A 21,049-nucleotide genomic window follows, 5' to 3' on the forward strand; every position below is an offset into this window, starting at 1 on the left:
ATTCATGGTGAATTCCTCCTGCTCGGTCCCTTCACAAGAAACATATGTAAAGAACGGGAAGAAAACCTCCGTAGGCGAATGTTTCCCAGCCTGAGGGCTGTGAGCACAGTGGGATGTGGTAGGCCTCGGGCAGCCTGTCGGGGCTCAGGCGCAATCCCCGAGGGGCCGCACAGCACACAGAACACAGCCAGCCGCTGCTCGGAGGGGCCCCAGAGCCTTCCACCAACACCAGCGACTTGGATCCTCCCGGGCTGCGCCCCACACTTCATTTCTCAGATGGACACAGCCGCAGATCAGCTGGATTTATCACAAGCTCAGAGGCGATTTACAATGCCACGTAAGGTGGGTGACACAGTGACAGATTCAAAACGTTCACCCATGTGCGTCGTTTTCTCGGGCCTTTTCTGGAAGTGTTTCTGAGAAACTCCTCGCAGAGTGACAAACTATGGTCTGGCATTTTCTGATTCACCAAATTGTTACTTCTGTCACCGCTGGGACCTACCATTTCCGTCCTAGCTGGGCTCTCCGAAGGCAGGTGCTGGCGTGGGTGGTGGCAGCGTGAGAATCAGACTTGTCTAAGCCCCGACTGCAGAGAGCCTCTGAGAGAGTCCCCCGCCACCGGCTTCCGCGGGGGACACCTGTCCTCCAAGCCTCTCGGCACATGGCGGTGGTGTTTTTCTCGGAACCGCAACATGCGCAGACCACTCGGAGTCAGTATCGCGCCACCCCCACTTAAAAAGGTAGAGACCTTGCGACCACACAGGCCGGTCCCTTTCCTAACCATGGCTGTCACTGTTTCCATCTACATATGTCACAAACCCCAAAAGACAAGGCTGGAATTTGTGTATGGACATTTCTATGCATTTTTTTTTTAATTCAGAAAAAGCGGTCCTTTATTTTTAACCAGACATTTACCATTTCTAATGTTCCTCTTCCTTTCGTGAACATCTGGGTCCCCCTGGCATCAAATTTCTTGGGCCCAAGAACTTCCCGTAGTACTGCTGGGAGGCAAGATGTGTCACAGTGCGTTACCTTTTTGTTCCTGCTTTGTTTTTCTTAATCTGAGAACATCACCTTCATTCTTAAAAGGACACTGGCTGACCGCGAATTCTGAGTCGAGGCGCTTTGGCAGCCCTTGGCTTGGCTCTGCCCTTCAGTCCATCGGCCCAGTGTTTCTTGGTCTCCGTTGTCTCTGATGAGGGGTCAGTGGTCATTCAAATCATGGCCTCTTGGTCGTAAGGCATCGCTTTTCTCATACTTCCTTTAAGATTTCTCTCTTCAATTCTTGTTTTCAGAAGTTTTTCTGTGATTTTCTTTGGATTTATCTTAGTTGGGGTTTTCTGAGTTTCCTAAATCTATAAATGTAGGCCTTTTGCCAAAATTCAGAAGTTGTAGTCATGATTTCTTCACATAAGTCTTCTCCAGTCTCCCTCTTGCTTCCTCCCTGGGTTTTAATTGCACCAGCGTTCGACCTTTTCATATTACTTCCCGTGACCTGGTGGCACTATGCTTGTTTATTTATCTATTTGTTGATTTTTTTCCCTCTCTCTTCTTCAGTTTGTAGAACTGATTCTTCCTTTTTTCATCTGTGGTTAAGACATTGGGTAAGGTTTTTTATTAGTTCTGGATTTTCCACTGGTTTCTTCTTATAATTTTTATTTCTTTACTGAGAGGTCCTACATTTTCAATAATTCTGAATACATTGTTCTTTGTTCACTGAGCATTTTTATAACAGTTAAAGATTTTTAGAGTTAATTCTAACACCTGGTCATTGCAGTCTTTTCTCTTGAGAAAGGATTTATTTTCTGTTTCTCCACATGCTGAGCACTTTGGGATGACATCCTGGACACTGTGAACGTTACGGTGTCATGACTCTGGATTCTGTTCACATTATCTGTGGACAAGTTTGTTGCTATTCCTTTCTTTATTTGAGGAAGCCACAGACTTGGTTGGCCTGGATCTGAGAAAGGCTGTCTTTTCAGACTTTCAGTATACAGTTTGAACTTCGGCCCACTTCTTTGATCCTTGGGTGGGCTGCTTGCAATCTGCCTGGCTCACAGATGGTTCAGGGTCAATCAGGGACTTAAGGAGAATTTCTGCACCAGTTTGGAGCCCCTGCTGTCTGGCTGTCTCCATTTCAAACCTTGCCTCGCCCACCCCCTCTCATTTACTCTCCAGGGACAGTAGATGCTCAGACCTCTTCCCTCTGGTTTTGTAGGCCAGAAACGGGACTGGCGGTCTGTTGGTGTTTTGTATGCGCTGGGTGGCACCAATCTTGTCCTTCACGCAGGTGAAAACCTGGGGACCAGGGCACCTCCAACTCATGCTATTCCCGCCACAGGACCAACTCTCCCCCAGAATCCTCTTGCTCAGCTTCAGCCTACAGGGTCCTATTGATCTACCTCTCCAACCTCATCCAGCATTTCTATGTGGGATCTTTGAGAAGTTTCCAATAGAATCTTACTCGGCCATACTGGAAACAGAACGTCCAGTAATCCTTCCTGGGGTGTTGTGGCACACATGCCCTCAAGATGCAGGGGTCACTGTTCAGAGAAGGCTTCCCAGTCCTCCACAGCCTGGGCCCCACTCCCCACACAAGTGACCTTCCATACTTGCCTACTTCTCTCACAGAAGTAGGAGCCTAACACATGGCAGGTCCCAAGAAATTCCTGTAGGACAAAGAAATCACCTGCATATCCCAAGAGCACAAAGTAGATACTCAGTGACAAGTGAAAAGAGGAGGAGAGGATGTCGATGCAAGGGACAACTCAGACATCGTCTACTGTGTCTGGGTGGGTCTTGAACCTAAGAACGTCACGTCTGCACAGACAAGAGCGTCAGGCCACCCTCAGCCCTGGCAAGGACGCAGTCAGAAAACTGAGACCCCTGTGGGGCGCACAGGAGCGTACTGTGCTTGTGAGACACACAGGAGGAAGGGACAGGCTAGGGACTGTGAAGCTGCGCTGGCTCCTCGACAGGCCCCGCAGACCCTTCTGACTGCATGTTGTGCTCTTCTGTGCTGTGTCAGCCATGACATCTTCACGGCTGTCCCCTAGATGCTACATCTAGTAGAGCTCCTCTGCAAGCATCAGGCAGTCAAGGAAGAAGTTCGTCTGTGTGCTTAGGCCAGGGACTGAAAGGACACAGCCTGAGGAGAACGGGGGATTCAGGGACACCATCCAAACACATTCTTCCTTACCTGGAAATTCTCTGGATAAAGTTCCTTTGTGATAAAACTAAAGAGACTTGTTTTTTTTTTTTCCTAAGTAATGGTATTTCTATTTCTTTGCACACCCATTCACAGAGAAAAACAAAACTGACACACACATTAAAAAATAACTGTCTTCCCTAGAATTCCAGACACACTGCCTCCAGGCCTCCCTTTGCCCATCCCAGCGACACCTGATCTTCTAGCTCCTCCATCTGCCTCTTAACTGCCCACCACCAAGAGCCATCCCCAGGACGCAGGTGCGGCCCAGGAATTCTATCATCAAGATGATCTGATCACATGCAAGTCAGGGGAAGGGTCAAGTGTGCCACGGCTGGGAAGGAGCATGGAACTTTCCAGGTAGGTTCACTTTGTGCTTAGGTAGAAAATTCAAATGATTTTGGCAAATGTTTCCTAGAATATTCAGAGGCAGGAGGCTTGCCTGAAAATAGCCAAGAACACTAAAAAAAGGAAGAACGTTGAGAGAAAGACCTGTTTTACTAAATTAAAAAGCCATGCTGCATTGAGATGGAAATAGAAGTATCATCCAGCAGAATGGAGGCTTTCGGACATGGTACCTAGTTGCATAATTACTAGTCAGGGCCTGGGAGGTCTTCTTGCTCTAAGCAGTGGGATAAGAAGCCTGCTAAAGAATTTGAGGAAGGGCCTGGGGTTGTGGCTCAGCAGTAGAGTGCTCGCCTAGCATGTGCAAGGCCCTGGGTTCCATCCTCAGCACCACATTAAAAAATAATAATAATAAAGAGATAAAATAAAGGTATTGTGTCCAACTACAACTAAAAATAAATAAATCAATAAATATTTTAAAAAAGAATTTGAGGAAGGAAACAGAGAGGGAGCTGCCACTGCCCTAGTCTCCAGTGTTAGGGTGAGGGTCAAAGCAGATCAGCCTTGTTGCCTATAGAGCTCGCTCAACATCAGCAGAGGCCGGCCTGGGGGTGGGGGGAGGTTGCCCCGCCCCATATAGCCCCTGCTCATCAGTGCAGTGCCACCATCCAGGAGCACGTGAGTCATAAGATGTCCAGCCCCCTCCATGGAGTCCTCCAAGTTCTTTTGGAGGGTCAGTAAACAGCATGCTTGGGGCTTTTGCAGCCCTGCGGCTGAACACTAGTACAATGAGAACTTCAGAAAAGCCCCATCTTATATAAAAATGATTCCATATGTATTAAACATTTACATTCAAAAATAAAACAATAAAAATTCTTGCAAAAACCCTTAGGAAAGACAAGCTCAGACTCCATAAAAACAAAAAGATGCAAGTTACCACAATGAACATGATTTTGACTAGCACAGTAGCACATCCTAAACTTCTTATTATACTCAGTCAGTCCACATTTGGAAATTAGTAATTCCCCAACACTGCCGACAGGGATGAATTTGATAGAATCTTTGGAAATATAAGATGGCAATATGCTTTTAACATTTAAATGTGAATATTCCTTTGACCTGAAAATTGTACTTTTTTTATCAGCAAAAAAATTGTAACAACTTCATTATAAGTTCACAGACTGCAACGAATGTACCACTCTGGCCACGGATGCCGTGGGGAAGGGTTGGAGACGTCGGGTTTGGGGGTTTGTGGGAATTCTCTGAGAGTTCTGTCAATTCTGCTGTCCACCTAAAGTGCTTTAAAAAATAAAGTCTTGGGCTGGGGTTGTGGCTCAGTGGTAGAGCACTTGCCTAGCATGTGTGAGGCACTGGGTTCAATCTTTGGAACCGCATAAAAATAAATAAATAAAATAGAGGTATTGTGTCATCTACATTTTAAAAATAGATTTTTTTTCAAAAGTCTATTAAAGCAAACACACAATAAAGTCTAGGAGGCTAGAGGGTGGAAGAACAACACCTTGCTCACCAAGATGGCTAACTTGGACTTCATTTTCAAATAAAAAAAGAAGGAAGATGGATGTATTTGGTTGCACAAAACTCCAAATGTTTTAATGGCAAAGACATAAATATGATAAACTTAAAAAGACAACTGAGAGATTTGGAAACGGTCGTGCATAAGACAAAGAGGTGGCTTCCCGTTGTTCAGACCTTTGAGCACCTACATGGCAGGTGCCAAGCCAGGCCCTGGGAACACGGCAAACACAGTCCCAAAGTGAAGGAAACTCTGACCATTGGTGGAATTCTCACGGTGCCGGGGACCACATCTGAAAGTCTTTAATTTGTTGGCTTATACATCTCTCTCAATGCAATGTGTGTGTGTGTGTTTTTTTATTTAGTAAAACAGGTCTTTTCCTGAATTTTCCTCCTTTTTGTATGTTCTTAGCTATTCTCAGATAAGGTTTCTATTTTGCATATAAAATTCAAAGTCATTTTATCCAATTGTAATTGGACTCATATTAAATTTCTATATTATGGGCTGCGGCTGGGTCTCAGCGGTAGAGCACTTGCCTAACACGTGAAGCACTGGGTTCCATCCTAAGTACCACATAAAAATAAATAAAATAAAAGTATAGCATTCATCTACAACTATATATATATATATATATATATATATATATATATATATATATATATATATATTTTTTTTTTTTAAATCCTGCATCACAAGTCTGCCTAGCTGTTGAGAAGAGAACACAGAGGAATGCGGTGGCAGAGTGCTTACCGCCCAGTTCTCCTGTCCCAGAGCCTCGGGCCTTGGAGCCTATTCCACTGTGGCCTTTTGCACACCAGATCTGACTTCCAGAACTTGAGAATACCTCCTTGAGGGAGGGAAGTCAATGAAATATCAACTTCATTTGTCCACGGAACACTCTGATTTTACCTGCGTACAAACGAGTGAACAAAACTGCAAAATACGGTTGAAGGCAAACAGCACGTCTCAGCACCGAGACAGCCACGCCATAAGGTGAAAGCAGACAACTCTCAGGAAGTCTCTGCAATTCTGCATCTATGTGTGCCTAGCACTTCAGCTGCAAAGTGATAATGCAACAATCAACAGGAGAAAAAAGAGTTTCACTAAACAAACCCATCAACAGACGGGGGAATTCAGCACAACGACTGACGGAATGAGCAGCTAAGAATCTGGTAAGAATAAAGAACCTCTAAAATCTAACCTACCAGGCGAGCACGGAACCCAAACCTCCTATGGCGGGGCGTGCCCTCTTCACAAGTATTTGTGGAACAGCTACCAAACTTGCCTGTGTACGCTGGGTCATAAGATGAGCATCAATATATTTCAAAAGACTATGTCATTTAGACTTTAGAGCCTATCAGATGACTATAATACAATCAACTTTAAAATCAATAGCAAAAGGTAAACTAAAAATCCCAAACATATGGAGGCTAAACACACTTTTTAAATAAACCATAAAAAAGAAGAAATCAAAAAGTAAATTGTAAAGTTATTTTGAACTGAATGATAATGAAAATATAATATAAAAAAATTTGTATGGTGTAGCAAACCCTGTACTTTGAGGGAAATGTATAGCATAAATTCATACGTTAGGGAAATAAAGGCTGAAATCAATTATCTAAAATTCTATCTCAAGAAATTAGAGAAGTGAAGGCAAGTTAAATCCAATCAAGTAGAAGGAAGGAAATAACGTAACAGCAGAAATAAAGGAAATGTAAAACAATCTACAATAGAGAAAATAACAACACACATGCATTCATCACTGCTTCCAGATGGCGTGGACTCATTCACAGGAAGCAGACACCATCAGTGAGGACCACTAGCAAGGTTCGGGCTCGGCTGGGGCCCTCAAGAGCATCAGAGTGCTAGGGAAGCAGCCAGACTCGGGACTCAAGTCCCCAGCAGGGGACCCTTCAGAGGACGACTCGGGATATGCACCTGCATCGCCTGGGAGCCGCCGATGATGAATTGGGATGGAGGGGCCTGTGGCCAGGCCGCGGGCCTCTCTAGCAAAGCTTGGGTTAATTACATGGCAACAGGGTGGCAAGTTAAGGACTTTAGCTGGGTGCAGTGATACGGGCCTGTAATGCTAGCAACTGAAGCAAGTTCAAAGTCAGCTTCAGGAATTTAGCAAGACCTTGTCTCAAAATAAAAAAAATATAAAGGGCTGGGGATGTGGCCCAGTGGTAGAGCACTCCTGGGTTCAAATCCCAGCACCAAAATAAATAAGTAAATAAAAATAAAGACTTGAGAGGGCTCAGCCCAGAACTGGTCTCCCTTCCAGATGTGGCCTGCACTCTGGACAAAAGTCCCCACACTGTTGTGGCACTTAGGAGATCCCGCCTACCAGGGGGCAAGGCCCTGGGTGCCAAAGGCAAACACCGAGAAGCCCTAAGACAGGGTCGGCTGACATGGAGGTGCAGCCTCTTGAGCCCCAGAGGAACCTGCCTATTCAGCTGTGTGCTGAGAGATCCTGCTATGGCCTCTGCAGAGAGGATGGAGAAGTGCAGACTTCTCATGGTCATGTGGGACTTGGACTGACACAAATGAGATGTGGGGGACCTCAAACACAAAGCTGGTCAGTTCCTTAAAACATCTACTAACTCAGGAACCATGTGGAAGAGGAAGCTCCGGAACTAACCCAAGCCAGTCCCTCCCACCCACAATATAGATGCTTTTTGTTGGGAGTCTCCCTGAGAACTCTCCAGGCCTTTCAGGCATGGCGGCGGGCAAATTGCCAGCGGGCGGCTAGAACTCCCCGGGCCTTTAAGATAAGGAGCCCCTAATGCAACATGGTGGCGGGCAAGTTGCCAGTGGGTGGATAACAAGTTGTTTTGAAAACCTTCTAATTGGCCCTCCCGTCTTCCGAACCCGTGGACAGTTCGTGCCCCCCATGAATCTTATGCAGGGTGGACGTGTGTGCACCATAGGTGATGACCTGACCTTTACTGTGATTGGCCCCGGGAGCTTCCTGGTTGAAGGTAACTGACTCTCATTTTCTATATAAGCTAGAACCAGCTTGCAGTGAAGTGCTTCATCTTTGTCACTGCTCTCTGTGTGTGTGCATTTTAATCTCCAACGACGTTGATCCTTGGCCTTTCACTTTTCCCCAGGCATCTCCCTTGGCCCCCAGACCCAGGCAGCCCGAGGGGGCACCAGGAATTCTGTGCACTGACTGTAACCAGAGCCTGCCTGAGATCAAAGACACAGCTGCAAAGGCCCAATGGGTGCGTGGCTGGTAAAGATATCAATAAAATCTCTCCTCCGTCTTTGTTGCATGTGACACATCTGCGTCTTTCACTAGGAAATCTCTGCCCTCTTATTATGCCCTTGATTTTACATTCTTCCTTTCTGTTAGCTGACCATGATACATAAAAACAGTTTTTAAAATATCTGTTTTATTTACTGATCAGGGTTGAATGCTCCCAATAGAAAACTGAAAACCAGAAGAGTGAAGATGTTTAATACCTGACTTTTTAGAAGATCTAGTTTGCTCAGTCATGATCGTTCCATTACTCATCCCACCCACGGACGACGGGATGCCCGACTGTGTCCAGAGGCTACATAGGCCGGGGTCCCTGTTCCCTGAGTGGGAAATGGATGGCATCAGGAATTGCTGGTAGTGGGGAGGGTACCGATTCCTGGGCCCGGGAGTCTGGTCACACAGAGGGACGGGAGCTCTGGGGAGGAAGGAGGAAGGTGCGCTTGGTGCTAGGCAAGGCTCTGCCTCCAGCAGGGCAGAAGAGGGGGCGGGGACATGAGGAGTTGGGACACTGGCTCAGCCATTTCTAACTCCTGCTCCTGAACCACATCTCTGCCAAGCTGAGGGCCCGGGTGCCCAGAGGAGAGCTGCCCTGGGAGCCCCAGCCCTGGGCCGCGTCTGCCATTGCTCCAGGGCAGCCACCTGCCCTCTCAGACCAGCAGGCCCCAGTGCGCCTGTGGGTGAACTCTGAGTCCCAGTGCTGTGCCTTAGGGCCAGGACCCGGAACAGGGTCCTGCAGGAGTGGGGCAGGGGAGCAGTGAGACCAGGTGACTGGCACCCTGTTAAACCCCTGCAATGCCCCCAGACTCCCTGTACCTGCTCCCGCTACGTCGTCACTCAGTATCCCCACCTGATCCCCCCAGCCAGGACCCTGGGAACCACTTGACTTCCTCCTCCCCCTCCCCTACGTCTAGCACCTCTGGAGTCGGATCCCCTTGTCCCCCCTTGTGCTCACAAAAGCCCATCTTTGGCTTTGCTCCGTTTTGGGAGGAGGAATGTCGGGACCATCTCCACAGCTCCCTACCCCGTGGGTGCCCTGAGCCCTGCCCCATCTTGTCCATCCAGGAAATGAGCTGAATGAGCTCCATGGGGCTCAGGAGTAAGACCCAGAAAGAGCCTGTTACTGTGCCTGGCATGGGGCAGGCACCAGGAAAACAGCAGCCACTGGTGGAGTCATCCTCTTCTTGGAGGCACATTTCACTGCCTTCCACATTTGTCCCCATGGACGCGGCAACATGTTGACCAAAATGCTTTTCTTAAAAACAGCTGAGAGCTGAGCCCTTGGAGGGGGCAGATAGGAATCTGAAGCAACGGTTTACATTAACTCCTGGGAGCTGCGCACAGCCTCCAGGCTGAGCCTCTATAGCAGAGGCTCGAGTTCTCGTGAGCACAGCAGGTCCGCCCTCTGCACCTCCAAATTTCACTGCCAGGCTGGGTTTTTTTTTTTTTTTCAATTTTCTAGAGAAACAACCCCCAGATCTGTTATCACAGCATCGTGGGGATTGTTCACTGGCAGGTGGGGCCTGAGCGGCTTTGTGTGCCCACCCCACCCTGCCCATGAGGCATGGTCCCAGTCTGCAGGAGACAGCCACACAAGGCAACAGACTTTCTTGTTTTAAAAGTTCATCAAAAGCTGGCCACACCCCTGTTGGAAGTATTCTAGGAGGGGATTGCCACAGAGTCCTTTTGAACTGTGGAAAGGTGACCAGCAACAGCTTTGCTCTGTCCCAGACTACAGCACACTGGAGACTGGGTTCTGCCCTGGTGAAGTGTGCTGGCTCTGCAGGGACAGTGGCACAGCAGACCCCTTCTCCTACCTTCCTGAAGTCACACAGGTCGATCTTCCCCTCAGGCTCCTGGCTGACCTCGAGAAACCGTTGCCTGAACACGGGGTCCTGCTCCTGGACACAGGTTTTGAGTTTTTCAATGACTTCCTCCTGGGTCATGTTCTTGGTCTCGGTGGTTGTACCCTCGGGGGACTTGGTTCTAAAAGCACAAGCGGATGTTCAGATGGGCGCATCCCGTGGGTCTGGCCCGTCCTCTCTTTGCCCCACAACGGCAGGGAGGACCCCAGTCCCCACTTCCAAGTGAGGACACACATGCTCAGCAAGGTGGGGCTGCCCAGACCCCTGAGCCCTGGAACGTGTTGCAGTGGGCAGGACGGGGGCGGGGTTGTCGTCCTCGGGCTGACCCAGATGCGCTTTGAGCTGCGTGAAAATGGTGTGGGCCTGGTGCCCATGAGGGATTTTTTAATGAACTGGGCCCATCATAAGACTTCAAATGGAGAAGTAGGTCATTTTGTGGTAAGTAGACCAAGGAATTACCAAGGGCCATGGGAGGAAAGGGAGCCACGTGAGCTGCAGACTGACTGGATCCGTGAGGTGTGATTTTGTGTGTGCTGCAAGTGCACGTGTGTGTGCGGGGAAGATAACTGCTGCCCCTGCTCTCTCTCCAGAAGGGGACAAGACAGTCGTGGGCATAAACGTCCACTCCTGCTCTGCTCCCCCAGATTCCAAAGCTCCGGCAAAGTCTGACTTCACGCAATCGCTCCTCCCAGGGCGTTCAGAAGCCGACTCACAGAATCTCTAACCTTTCTCTTAAAATGCCATCTCTCTGCTCGTTTATAAAGCTACTATCGAAAAGTCAGATATTCAAATTTCGTTATCATATCATTAAAATGTTCCCATTGCTCTACACTTGAGAACATTTTTACAGGGATGTGAGCCTGCGGAGTCTCGGAGTTCTCCCTCTGCCGTGATTTATGACAAGCTAAGAACAAGCAAGCTAAAAGAATATCTTTTCATTAGACTAAGGCTGATTTTTCAAAATGAAGAACTAGAATATTCATCAGTCCAGCTTTTTATAGATTCACTAAGTGTGTTTTATGGTTACAATTCAATTTGGCAATCATTTAAATATTTCCATCATCCACATTAGAGAGCGTCAGCGGGCTGGCTGGCGTGTTTTGCAGGAACTATGACGGTGGTGAGGAATCTCGGTCTCTGGAGGAGAGCGGACTTGAGCGTGGGGAGGGAAGAGCACAGCCGTGGAGCCTCTCAGGGAGGTGAGTCCCAGGCCCTGACCCAGGCTGGCCACCAGGTGCAGGAGAACTGGAGGCGCGTCCCTCAACCTCAGACCACTGCACTTACATTCCTAAAGTTCATAGGTGGTTTCAACCACTGCCCTAAAACTCACCCACCCTCGTCTCTGTGTGTACAGGGCAGCGTCTTTCTTATTTAAATAATAAACTACTAAAATACTAATTTAGCCAACAAACAGCTACTAACGCCTACTCCACGGTGGCTTCCCTTTCTTTACCTCTCTGAAAGATCCGGCGGCTGCTGCTGCTCTTTCTGGAAATGTTCGCTTGACTTGTCCTTGGAAACAGAAATGGGAGGAATAGTGGGCAGGTCCTTAATTCCAACACATGCCAGAAATTTCTTGTACAGGATTCTTCCTGAAACTGTGTCCTGAAACTTACTGCCGAGTCTGAGAGTGGAGAACAGGGCACGCCATTAGAATGGCTACAATCAAAACACCCAGCATGACGGGGACACGGTAACCACAGCCTTCACCTCTACTCATGGTGTGTGCAGCAGTGTGGCCACTTTGGGAGACAGTTTGCCAACTGAATATACAGTTATCAGAGGAACTAGCCATTCTACTCCTAGGCAGTTATCCAAGAGAAATAAAAACCTATGTCTACACAAAGAGTTGTACAAGGCACACTGCTTATTTATAATACCCCAAACTGGACACCAAACATGTCCATCAACAGATAAATGGATCCACAAACTGGCGAGGCCATGACAGTCAAATGGAATACTATTCAGCAAAAAAAAAAAAAAAAAAAAGACCAAACAGTTGATATATTTACCATAAGAATGAATCTGAACATCATTATGCTGAGTCAATAAATTCAGACCAAAGAAGAGAATCCTGCATTCTCCCACTTACATGAAGTCCTAGAGAATGCAAAACAATCTACAGTAACAGCAGGTCAGTGTTTGTTTGGGAGGGGGATGGGGAATAATGCATTGCACAAAGGCACAAGAAAGATTTCAAGTTTGATGTCTTGATTAATACCCTGTGGTGGCTTCGTGGATGTGGACACATGAGGAATTTCATTAAATGATATTGTTTAAATATGTGGAGCTTATTGCATATAAAGTTTACCACAATAAAGACACAAGAAGTGTAAAGAAAGAATTTTTTTCTCATTTAAGTACTTATATTGGAATTTTAGCATATGAAAATATTTTAGAAAATGTAGAAACCACTAGTCTAGTTGGACTGGTTTCTCTTTCTTTGTTTTTGTGGTGCATGGGTAGGCAAGTGCTCTGTCAGTTAGGGCACCACCCACCCTTCACCCAGTCCTAGGATTGATTTTTTTTTTCAATATTTTGCTAAATATTTTTCTAATTGTGAACTTATGCATTGTTGCAAACTCGGTGAAGCCTAAGGACCAAAATAAACTTCCACAAATTCATTAAGACCCACAAGGCATCAGCGGTGGGTAAGGTCCAGGCCTGGCACTCTGGGCTGGCTGCGAGCTCTGTGAGTGCAAGACAGGAGCTTGCCAGGTACTATCTGAGGACACCTCTGGGCATCAGCGAGGCCAAGACTATTTCTTGTTGACCCCAAGGCATCGACTGCCTTTCCACACTGCTCCCCTCCTGCCTCCTGGGGAGCCCTGCCGAGGCCACAGCTATGTGACCATGCCCTGCTTGACCCCAGGGAATGTGTGCTCGAGTGGCCTGTTTCCCAGCGTCCCCAAGGTTGTGGGGGAGAGGCTAATAGGAGCTAGGAATCGGTTTTCAGAGAGTAGCTCAGTTCCTAACAGCACTTCTAACTGGCTCTTCCGTTATACCTGCCACGATTCCCGTCACTGTACTGACACCCACAAATCATTATTTTGACCCTGAGCCTGCATGGAAATACAAGTATGTGTGTTTTCCACGATGACTCTTTTTAAATCCTCAGTTTTAATTTCTTGGACAGCAAAGAATGACAGACACACTCCATAGGATGAAATTCCTTTGAGGAATTTTTAAGACCGTGAGTGACTCTCAATGATGCTCGGACCTGCAAACTCAGCCAGTTTAACTGAAATGACTACGACACAGGAGGTTCAGACGAAATCTTGCATCTTACAAGATACTACAAAAGACTAAAGCATAATATTTGCTTGGCAAAAACAACAAAAAGATCTGGGTGGCTAGAGAGCCAGACCAACCTAGGGTCCAAACTTACCCGTGACCTGGGTTTAAGGTCCACCCCCTAGGCCTGTGTTTTCTCCACCCATGAGAGGGGTGAGCCTAGCCTCCCCACACGACTATGGTCAGGTCTGAATCCTAACGTATGTTGAACCCTTAGCCGATGACCAATGCTTAGGAAGGACTTGATCAATAATAGCTATTATTAACTTAAGCTATTAGCATTGCAAAACTACATTAAATATTTGGATTTGTGAGACAATGAAAGCCATGAAGTGAATTAATTTTGTAAACAAAAAACTTACTTTGTTAAATGTTCATATGTTAAAAATGGGCAGAAAGTATGCATGATTTTCTTGAAATTACTTCCACTGATGGACCCTGTGTCTCTGAGGTCATATGACTGCAGCGTGTCATAGAAAGCTTGCAGATGTCTAGTGATCGCATCGTGAACCATTTCTTCCACCTGACAGAGAAGCAAGCATATTCACAAAGCGGCTCCTTGTGCACCAGACCACACAGGAAGGGACCCTAAGGCGGGTGCTGCTTACCGAATTCCAGGCCAGGTGGAGTGGCATCTTGGACTCTGCACAGGGCAAAGTTCTTCTTGTCTGGGTGGAAAGAGAAAGCAGACAAGTAAAAGGCGTTCAGGAAGGCAGCAGGGGCTTTGTAGGCAGAAGGACTTGGACTTAGTCTTGGACTTGAACTTGAACTTTAGCTCTGCCTCAGTTGGCCCCCAGCTCTGAGACCTGAAGCAGGTCAGTTTGCCCTCCGGTTGCCATATGAACATGGGGGTAGTATTTAATTTTCACTTGTTTATTTAAGCATACGATAAACATGAAAATCCATCATCCAGAAATTAAATAAAGGCAAATAATGAGATGGTGTTCTTGTGTGTCAAGATGGCAAAATGAGAGAGGGGCCAAGGCCAGCACTGGCTAGGGGTCAGAAAGCTGCGAGTGAGGCTGATGGGAGGTGTCTGGAAGGAGCTTGATCATGGCCGCCGGAGAGATGGGGGCGGCTGGACGTTCTGCATGTTGTGCTCTCTCCATACGCTCCTCTTCAAAGTCATTAAAGTAGTGAGTAAAATAAAGCATAGTCTCTTATGTGCTATTATCTCAACACTTCTGTCTCCAGCATTTTAGACTCCAATCTTAGAGGGATGCCAAAGAGCAGATGCCGGAAAATCGGCCAAAGGGAAAAACAGAGGAGGACATCTAGAGCATAACAGGAAGTTCAGCATCTTTGAAAATTAGACAGCAGAGTTTTCTTGATGTTAAATGTTAACAATGTATTAATGAAAAACAACACAGGCTAAAATGTCACTGATTATGTGATCCTGTTTTTAAATAGAATTAAGTATAACATGAAAATTTGTATCCAAACTCACCAAAATGTATATATTACATATGTGCAGCTTTAAAAATATCAGTTATACCTCAATAAGCTATTTTTTTTAAAAAAGAAAATGTGTGTGTGCCCTCGTGCACACAGGATTGGAGGGCAGAGGAGCAGGACGAAGCGTGGCGGGAAGATGAGCCCCGAGCTGAGGTCCGTGGTGCTGTTCGCTTCTCCTGCTTGCACACCTATGCTTTCTAACTTCTCTCCTTCACTCATTCAGCCAATGACCAGGAGGCCACACCCTTGGTACCTGGGCAGTAGTAACTGGAAGGCCACAGTGTGCTCAGTGGCCACGACGGGAGCAGGGGCTGCCCAAGGTCTGTAACTGGAGGATGGGGCGTGGCCAGAGGCATTAGGGAGGGTCCTGAGCCAGTGCTGGGCTCTGGAGGTGGTCCACCAGGGAGGAGGAGCAGGAAAGAGCCCTAGTGCGAAGGCCTGGGAGGGCCACCTGGGGGAGCCCAAGGACAGGCAGGGGGCCACACAGGCTCCTCACCAGCCACTTCTGGAAGTTCTGCTTTATCCCCAGAGCCCCCCCCCAAAAGCCAAAAGAGGGGTGTGAGCATGGCTGACATGATCGGGTTTCTACTGAGCAAGGCTACCACCCCTCCTGCAGGGAGTGTCCGGCCCACACGGCGCAGGACTGCTGTGACGTCCAGACGTGAGGACACCCAAGAGCTGACGCAGGTCCATCTCCCAGCAGGCTTCATTTCCACATGTGGAAGGGACTTTGGAGTTAGGGCCAAGGAAGGACCAAGTGGCCTGGGTTGGACATGACGTGGCCTTGCCAAGGGGGCACTCAGGAAATCATGGCGTTAAAAGGGCTAAAGCTTAATGTAGCTAGAGTCTAAACAGTCTGTGGGGTTGTCTGCTGAGTTTCCCTCACAGCCCTACAAGGTGGACTGTTGCCAACCTTGCTTTTCAGAGGCAGACAGGAGTCTGGGGGAGGTGGAGCGTTCCTGCCCTCGTAGCTCCTAAGTGGAGGAGGCCAAGCTGAATGCAGGCCGAGCTGCTCCCCACCCCTGCCCAGAGGCTCCACACCCTGCCCCGAGCTGGTCCCGCTCCGAGGCACCAGCAGTGAACCAAGCCCAGGCACAGTTACAGGTCCCTCGTCACAGATGCTGCCTGGGCACAGGTTTATCCCAGCTCTTCGCAGGGCAGCATGCAAGGCACTCTTCCCTGTCTGCCCTGTCAGCCTTCCCACACTTCCTAGAAAATACGTCAGCAGACGTTCATGTTTAAATAGATATGTATCAGACCATAGGATTTACATATGCAAATTAAATCATGTCCATATGAGCTCATCATAAAGTGAAGTTGACAAAATAGGCTGCAGGATCACATAACTATGAGTTTAATCATCTTTTGCAAAATAGGTTCACACACTCAGAGTGGAGGGAAGTGTGTTGGGATCCTGGACTTTATCATCATTTTCATCTTTGTAGTTCTGGATATCGTCAGTGAGCTCCCTAGTGAGCCCACCAACACTGTCTCCACCATGTCGGCGGCAATTTCTAGAGGTACCAAGAGAAGGGAATTAAACACGAGACGTTCCCTGTAATAAACTGCCCATTGCTAACCAATGGATGTGCACCCAACTCTGCAAGACCACGGTGTGAACCCACAACAGGGGGAAGGACTCAATCATGATGTTAACTGCATCCTACCCAGAATCCACCAGAACAAGACACAGCAGGCATCGGTCAAAGGCTTTCAACCCTGTCTCCAAAGCCAGGCACCCCAGTGAAATCCGTTCAATAGAAATGTCATATCTGAGGCAAAGGTGCAACTCTGGATGTGACTGGTTTGAGATAGGGATTTAGGATAAGGAGAGAGACTGAGTCTTAAAGGAAACACCCACAAGCCACTAAGGTGCAGAAAGCACAGTTGTGAACCTGAGCAACACGCCCTTGACCTGCAAGCTCAGGGAAGACTGGTGCAGGATTGCCCAGCTCCACCCTGGCTCCACCTCCAGTCCAGCCCCTAACTACAGCCCATCTATAAACAGTGGAGCCCCCACCCCAGGTGAGGCTTCTCACTCTCTATAGCCCACACTCTCCCTTCAGTGTGTATCTACTTCCTAAATAAACCTCTATCTCTGACTTTGCATGGTGCATGCCGAAATTCTTTTCTGTCACATGTGCCAAGAACCCCTCTGGTCCCGAGTCAAGTTCCCCCTACCTCTGGAAACTTCTGGGACCCTTCTCTGGAGACATCACTTTTTCTGTGACAGTTTGATGTAGACAAATAGCCATGCAGCTTCTTAAATCTAAAATCAGAAGCTAATTTGTACCTGTTAAAAAGACATCTTCAATAAACATTGCAGTAAGAATCTGCTAAAGCCTATCCTTTTTTGCATTATCTGAAACTAATCTGTTTCTTTAAAAAGTCTCAAAATGTTAAATGCTAATAGCTATCAAGGTTACAGATGCATTTATAATAATAAAATGTCAACTCTCCATGCAAAAGAAACAGATACTAAAAGCAAGCGTCAGTCACTAGAGGTAATAAGCAGTGCTTTCTTAAAAGGTGAGCCGCATGTTGTAGTTGTCACAAACACCCCCCAAGGCACGGTCACAAGCACAGTGCTGTCCGCAGAGGGGTTTTCAGAAGTGTCAAATATTGTCCTTTGATGAGATTTGGAAAGTAAAAGTTAAATCAAATGACTTGTGAACTCTCACTTACAATGAAAATTAATTCAGTTGAAAATGTGAAGTCGTTAACTGACTCAAACCACATTTCATCTGCATCTTTTATTTTACTGAATTTCCTGCCATAAAGAGAAAAGCAGAAGCGAAGTCATTAGGAAACTTACCTTGGTGTTCTCTAGCAGATCAATGAAGGAACTGATGCTGACCATTCCAGTGCCCCCGGGGTCCAGTGTCTGCATTAGTTCTTTGAATTCTGAATCACTTAAGTTTACAATTATGCAATTTAGGATGTGTCACAATTCTTCCCCTGTCATCTTTACATTACGCTTCTGAGCACGAGTATGTAGTACACAAGGGAATTTAAAAAAGAAAAAGACAGAAAAGGAAGGAAAAGTATTATATATATTTAGCATAATTTGGTACAGAATGAGCTTTGACAAAATAGCATTATGATTTGAAATGAGAATACCTCAATTGAGGACCATGATGTCATACATGTGCAAGAGCAGGGGCCTGGGGGTACCAGAACCTTCCCAGTACCCTGCCTACGTGTTCTCTACCAGGTGGGCAGGAGATGGCCAGGTGAGGGATGAGGCCCATCTCTGGGACACAGGCTGACCCCCTTCCCAGGGGTGTCCACGGTGTTAAGAGTCCTCCCAACACCCACCTGGTGGCTCAGAACTTCCCGGCAGTTCAATTACAACTTGCCAATTTACTAAGAATATTAATTATGCTTGTGCTTAGTACGACCAACCTCATCAATTAAATAAGTGGGCGATTACTTAGCGAGATCACTTTCAGCCACACCACACAAAGAAAATGTTATGAGCAAGATACTCTGAGGCACATTTCTTCACCCAGAATTAAAAATTGTCAATAAGTAAATTAAATATGAAAATTGAGAGGTCCTGTTTACTGGAAAGAGGGGAAAGAACCCCTACCTCTCACTGAGAGATGTTGTGAATATCAATGCAACAAAACTTACATGGAAAGTGCTTACTAAGAGAGACCCAAAATCTGAAAAGGAAATAAGTTCCTCTAGGGTAAATTAAATCAGGGAATATATATATATACATGCTTAGTTTTTGGCTTGGGAGAGATAATCAACTTTTATGCCCAAATAAGGGATCGTGGCAACTTTTAATAATTTCTGTATAATCGTTACCACTAATGGTAGGACCTTGTCACCACCCCAGAAGAAGTACATTTACTCCATTCCCTACTTCCACACAGCTTGAGGCAACAACTGTTTTCATTCTCTGTGCGATGGGTTCTGTAGACAGAACCATACATGAACACGTGGTCTCTCTGTCTGGCTTCTTTCAAATAGTCCAGTGTGGCTGGGCCTGTCCATGCTACAGCATGCTTGAGCACTTTGTTCCTTTTTATTCCCTATCAGTATTACAATATCTTTTAATATCTGGTCACCATCGGACGACCATTTGGATCATTTTCAGCTTGGAAATTATGAACAATGTTGCTATGAATATTTGCGATGTGTTTGTGTGGACTTATACTTTTTTTGATTTCTCTTGGCCTATACCTAGGTGTGGAATTGCTGGGTCAAATGGTAAATTAGGTTTGATTTTTAAAGAAGCTGTTTTCCATGGTGGTCACATGCCCCGCAACAGTGTGGGAGTGTTCCAGTGTCTCCTCATCCTTATCATCTTTTTGAAATGAATATCCAATTTTCTCAGCAGCATTTTGAAATCCTTTTCCCCATTAGATTTGTCAAAAAGTGAACTGATAAGTATTTATGGGTTCTCAATTTTGTTCCACTGATCTATATGTCTATCCTTATGCCAGTTCCAAAATCTTTATTACTGTAGCTTTATTCTAGAATTCAAAATCAGGAGGCTTAAGTAATATAATTTCATTCTTCTTTTCCAAGATTGTTTGGGCAATTCCATGATCTTTGTATTTTCATGTAAGTTTTAAGATCTTTTTTTTTTTAACTGTAAAAATAAAAAAGCCAGTTGGACTTTGATAGCATTTGTACTGAATACATAGATTAATTTGGAGAGAACTGAATCTCAGTAATGTTGAGTCCTCCAATCCATGAATATGGAATGTCTCTTCATTTACATCTCCTTTAATTTCTTCTAAGTGTTTTATAATTTTCAGTGTACAATTCTGACACTTCTTTGGTTAATTTATTCCTGGGAATTTTATTCTTTTGATGCTATCAGAATGGAATTGTTTTCTGAAGTTCATTTTCAGATTGTTCATTGCTAGTTTACAAAAATATAATCTTGTATATTAATCTTATATCCTGCAACCTTTGTGAATGCTATTAGTTCTCTCTCTCCCTCCCTCTCTCTGCCTTAGAATTTCCTACAGATATAATCACATTGTCTTAGAATAAAGCTAGTTTCATTTCTTCCTTTCCAATCTGGATGCCTTCTCTTTCTTTTCCTTTCCGGACTGGACTGTAGAGAACAGTAGCACGATGCTGAATAGAAGTGGCAAGGGCTAGCATCCTTGTGTGGTTCCTGACCATAGGAGGAAAGCATTCTTTTGTTATCATCACTATGCTGTTAGCTAAGGGTTTGCCATGAATGACCTTTATTGGGTTAAGAAATTTTCTCTTCTGTTTCAAGTTTGTTGAAAGTTTTATCTTGAACGGGTGTTGGAGTTTTTAGATATTTTTTCTCCATCTACTGAGATGATTATATGGTTTCAGCCCTAACTCTATTCATATTATGTATTATGTTCATTGATTTGGGGGAAGTTAAACCAACCTGGCAGTGCAGGGATAAGTCCCACATGTTCATAGCATCCAATGCTTGTGACATGGCTGGATTTGACTTACTATTTTTGGTTGAGAGTGCAACCAAGTCAGGAAGGGTGCTCATCTGCATTTTTTCTCATGACACCCCTGTGTGAATTCAGTCTTGGAGTCACATTGGCCTTGGGATGCGGGGGAAAGTGTTCCTTCCACGCTTCTGAGGGTTCGTGAAGGACGGGTGTTATTTCTAAAAGCAACCTTTGTATTCTTCAATGTAGAGAATTTGCACTTTCATTGTTAAGATATATTTATAGGTATTTGATTTTTTAAAAAAGTTTTAGCAATACTTTAAAAATTCTTCTTTTTCTAATTATTTATTACAGTTTTCTAGAAATTTATCGGTCTTTGTGTACTGATCTTGATCCCAGTGAATCAAATTCTAGTATTAATTGTATCATTTGGGGGAAGAGTCTTTTGGGCTTTCTAATAATGAAATCATGTCACCAATAAATAATAGCAGGAGGGGCTGGGGATATAGCTCAGTTGGTAGAGAGCTTGCCTTGCAAGCACAAGGTGCTGGGTTCAGTCCCCAGCACTAATAATAATAATAATAATAATAATAATAATAATAATAATACCAGGAGGAGGAAGCGTGGGTGAGGAGGCAGGATGCACACTGCACGTGGCCATAGGAAATGAGCCACGCC

At 45.8% G+C, this 21,049-nt stretch overlaps 1 protein-coding gene across 1 annotated transcript in view; it reads right to left on the reverse strand.

The window, feature by feature from the left end:
- Positions 1–21,049, reverse strand: part of Efcab6 (EF-hand calcium binding domain 6) — a 192,422-nt gene that overhangs the window by 88,175 nt on the left and 83,198 nt on the right. The window contains 5 exon segments of the mRNA XM_046429560.2: positions 10,167–10,335; positions 11,668–11,838; positions 13,871–14,031; positions 14,117–14,176; positions 17,779–17,943. Of these exon segments, the coding sequence (XP_046285516.1) occupies positions 10,167–10,335; positions 11,668–11,838; positions 13,871–14,031; positions 14,117–14,176; positions 17,779–17,943 (726 nt within the window).

This window comes from Marmota monax, unplaced genomic scaffold (genome assembly GCF_021218885.2).
Source record: "Marmota monax isolate L192 unplaced genomic scaffold, Marmota_monax_Labrador192_F-V1.1 WCK01_AAM20220418_F8-fsc00051, whole genome shotgun sequence".
Lineage (NCBI taxonomy): Eukaryota > Metazoa > Chordata > Mammalia > Rodentia > Sciuridae > Marmota > Marmota monax.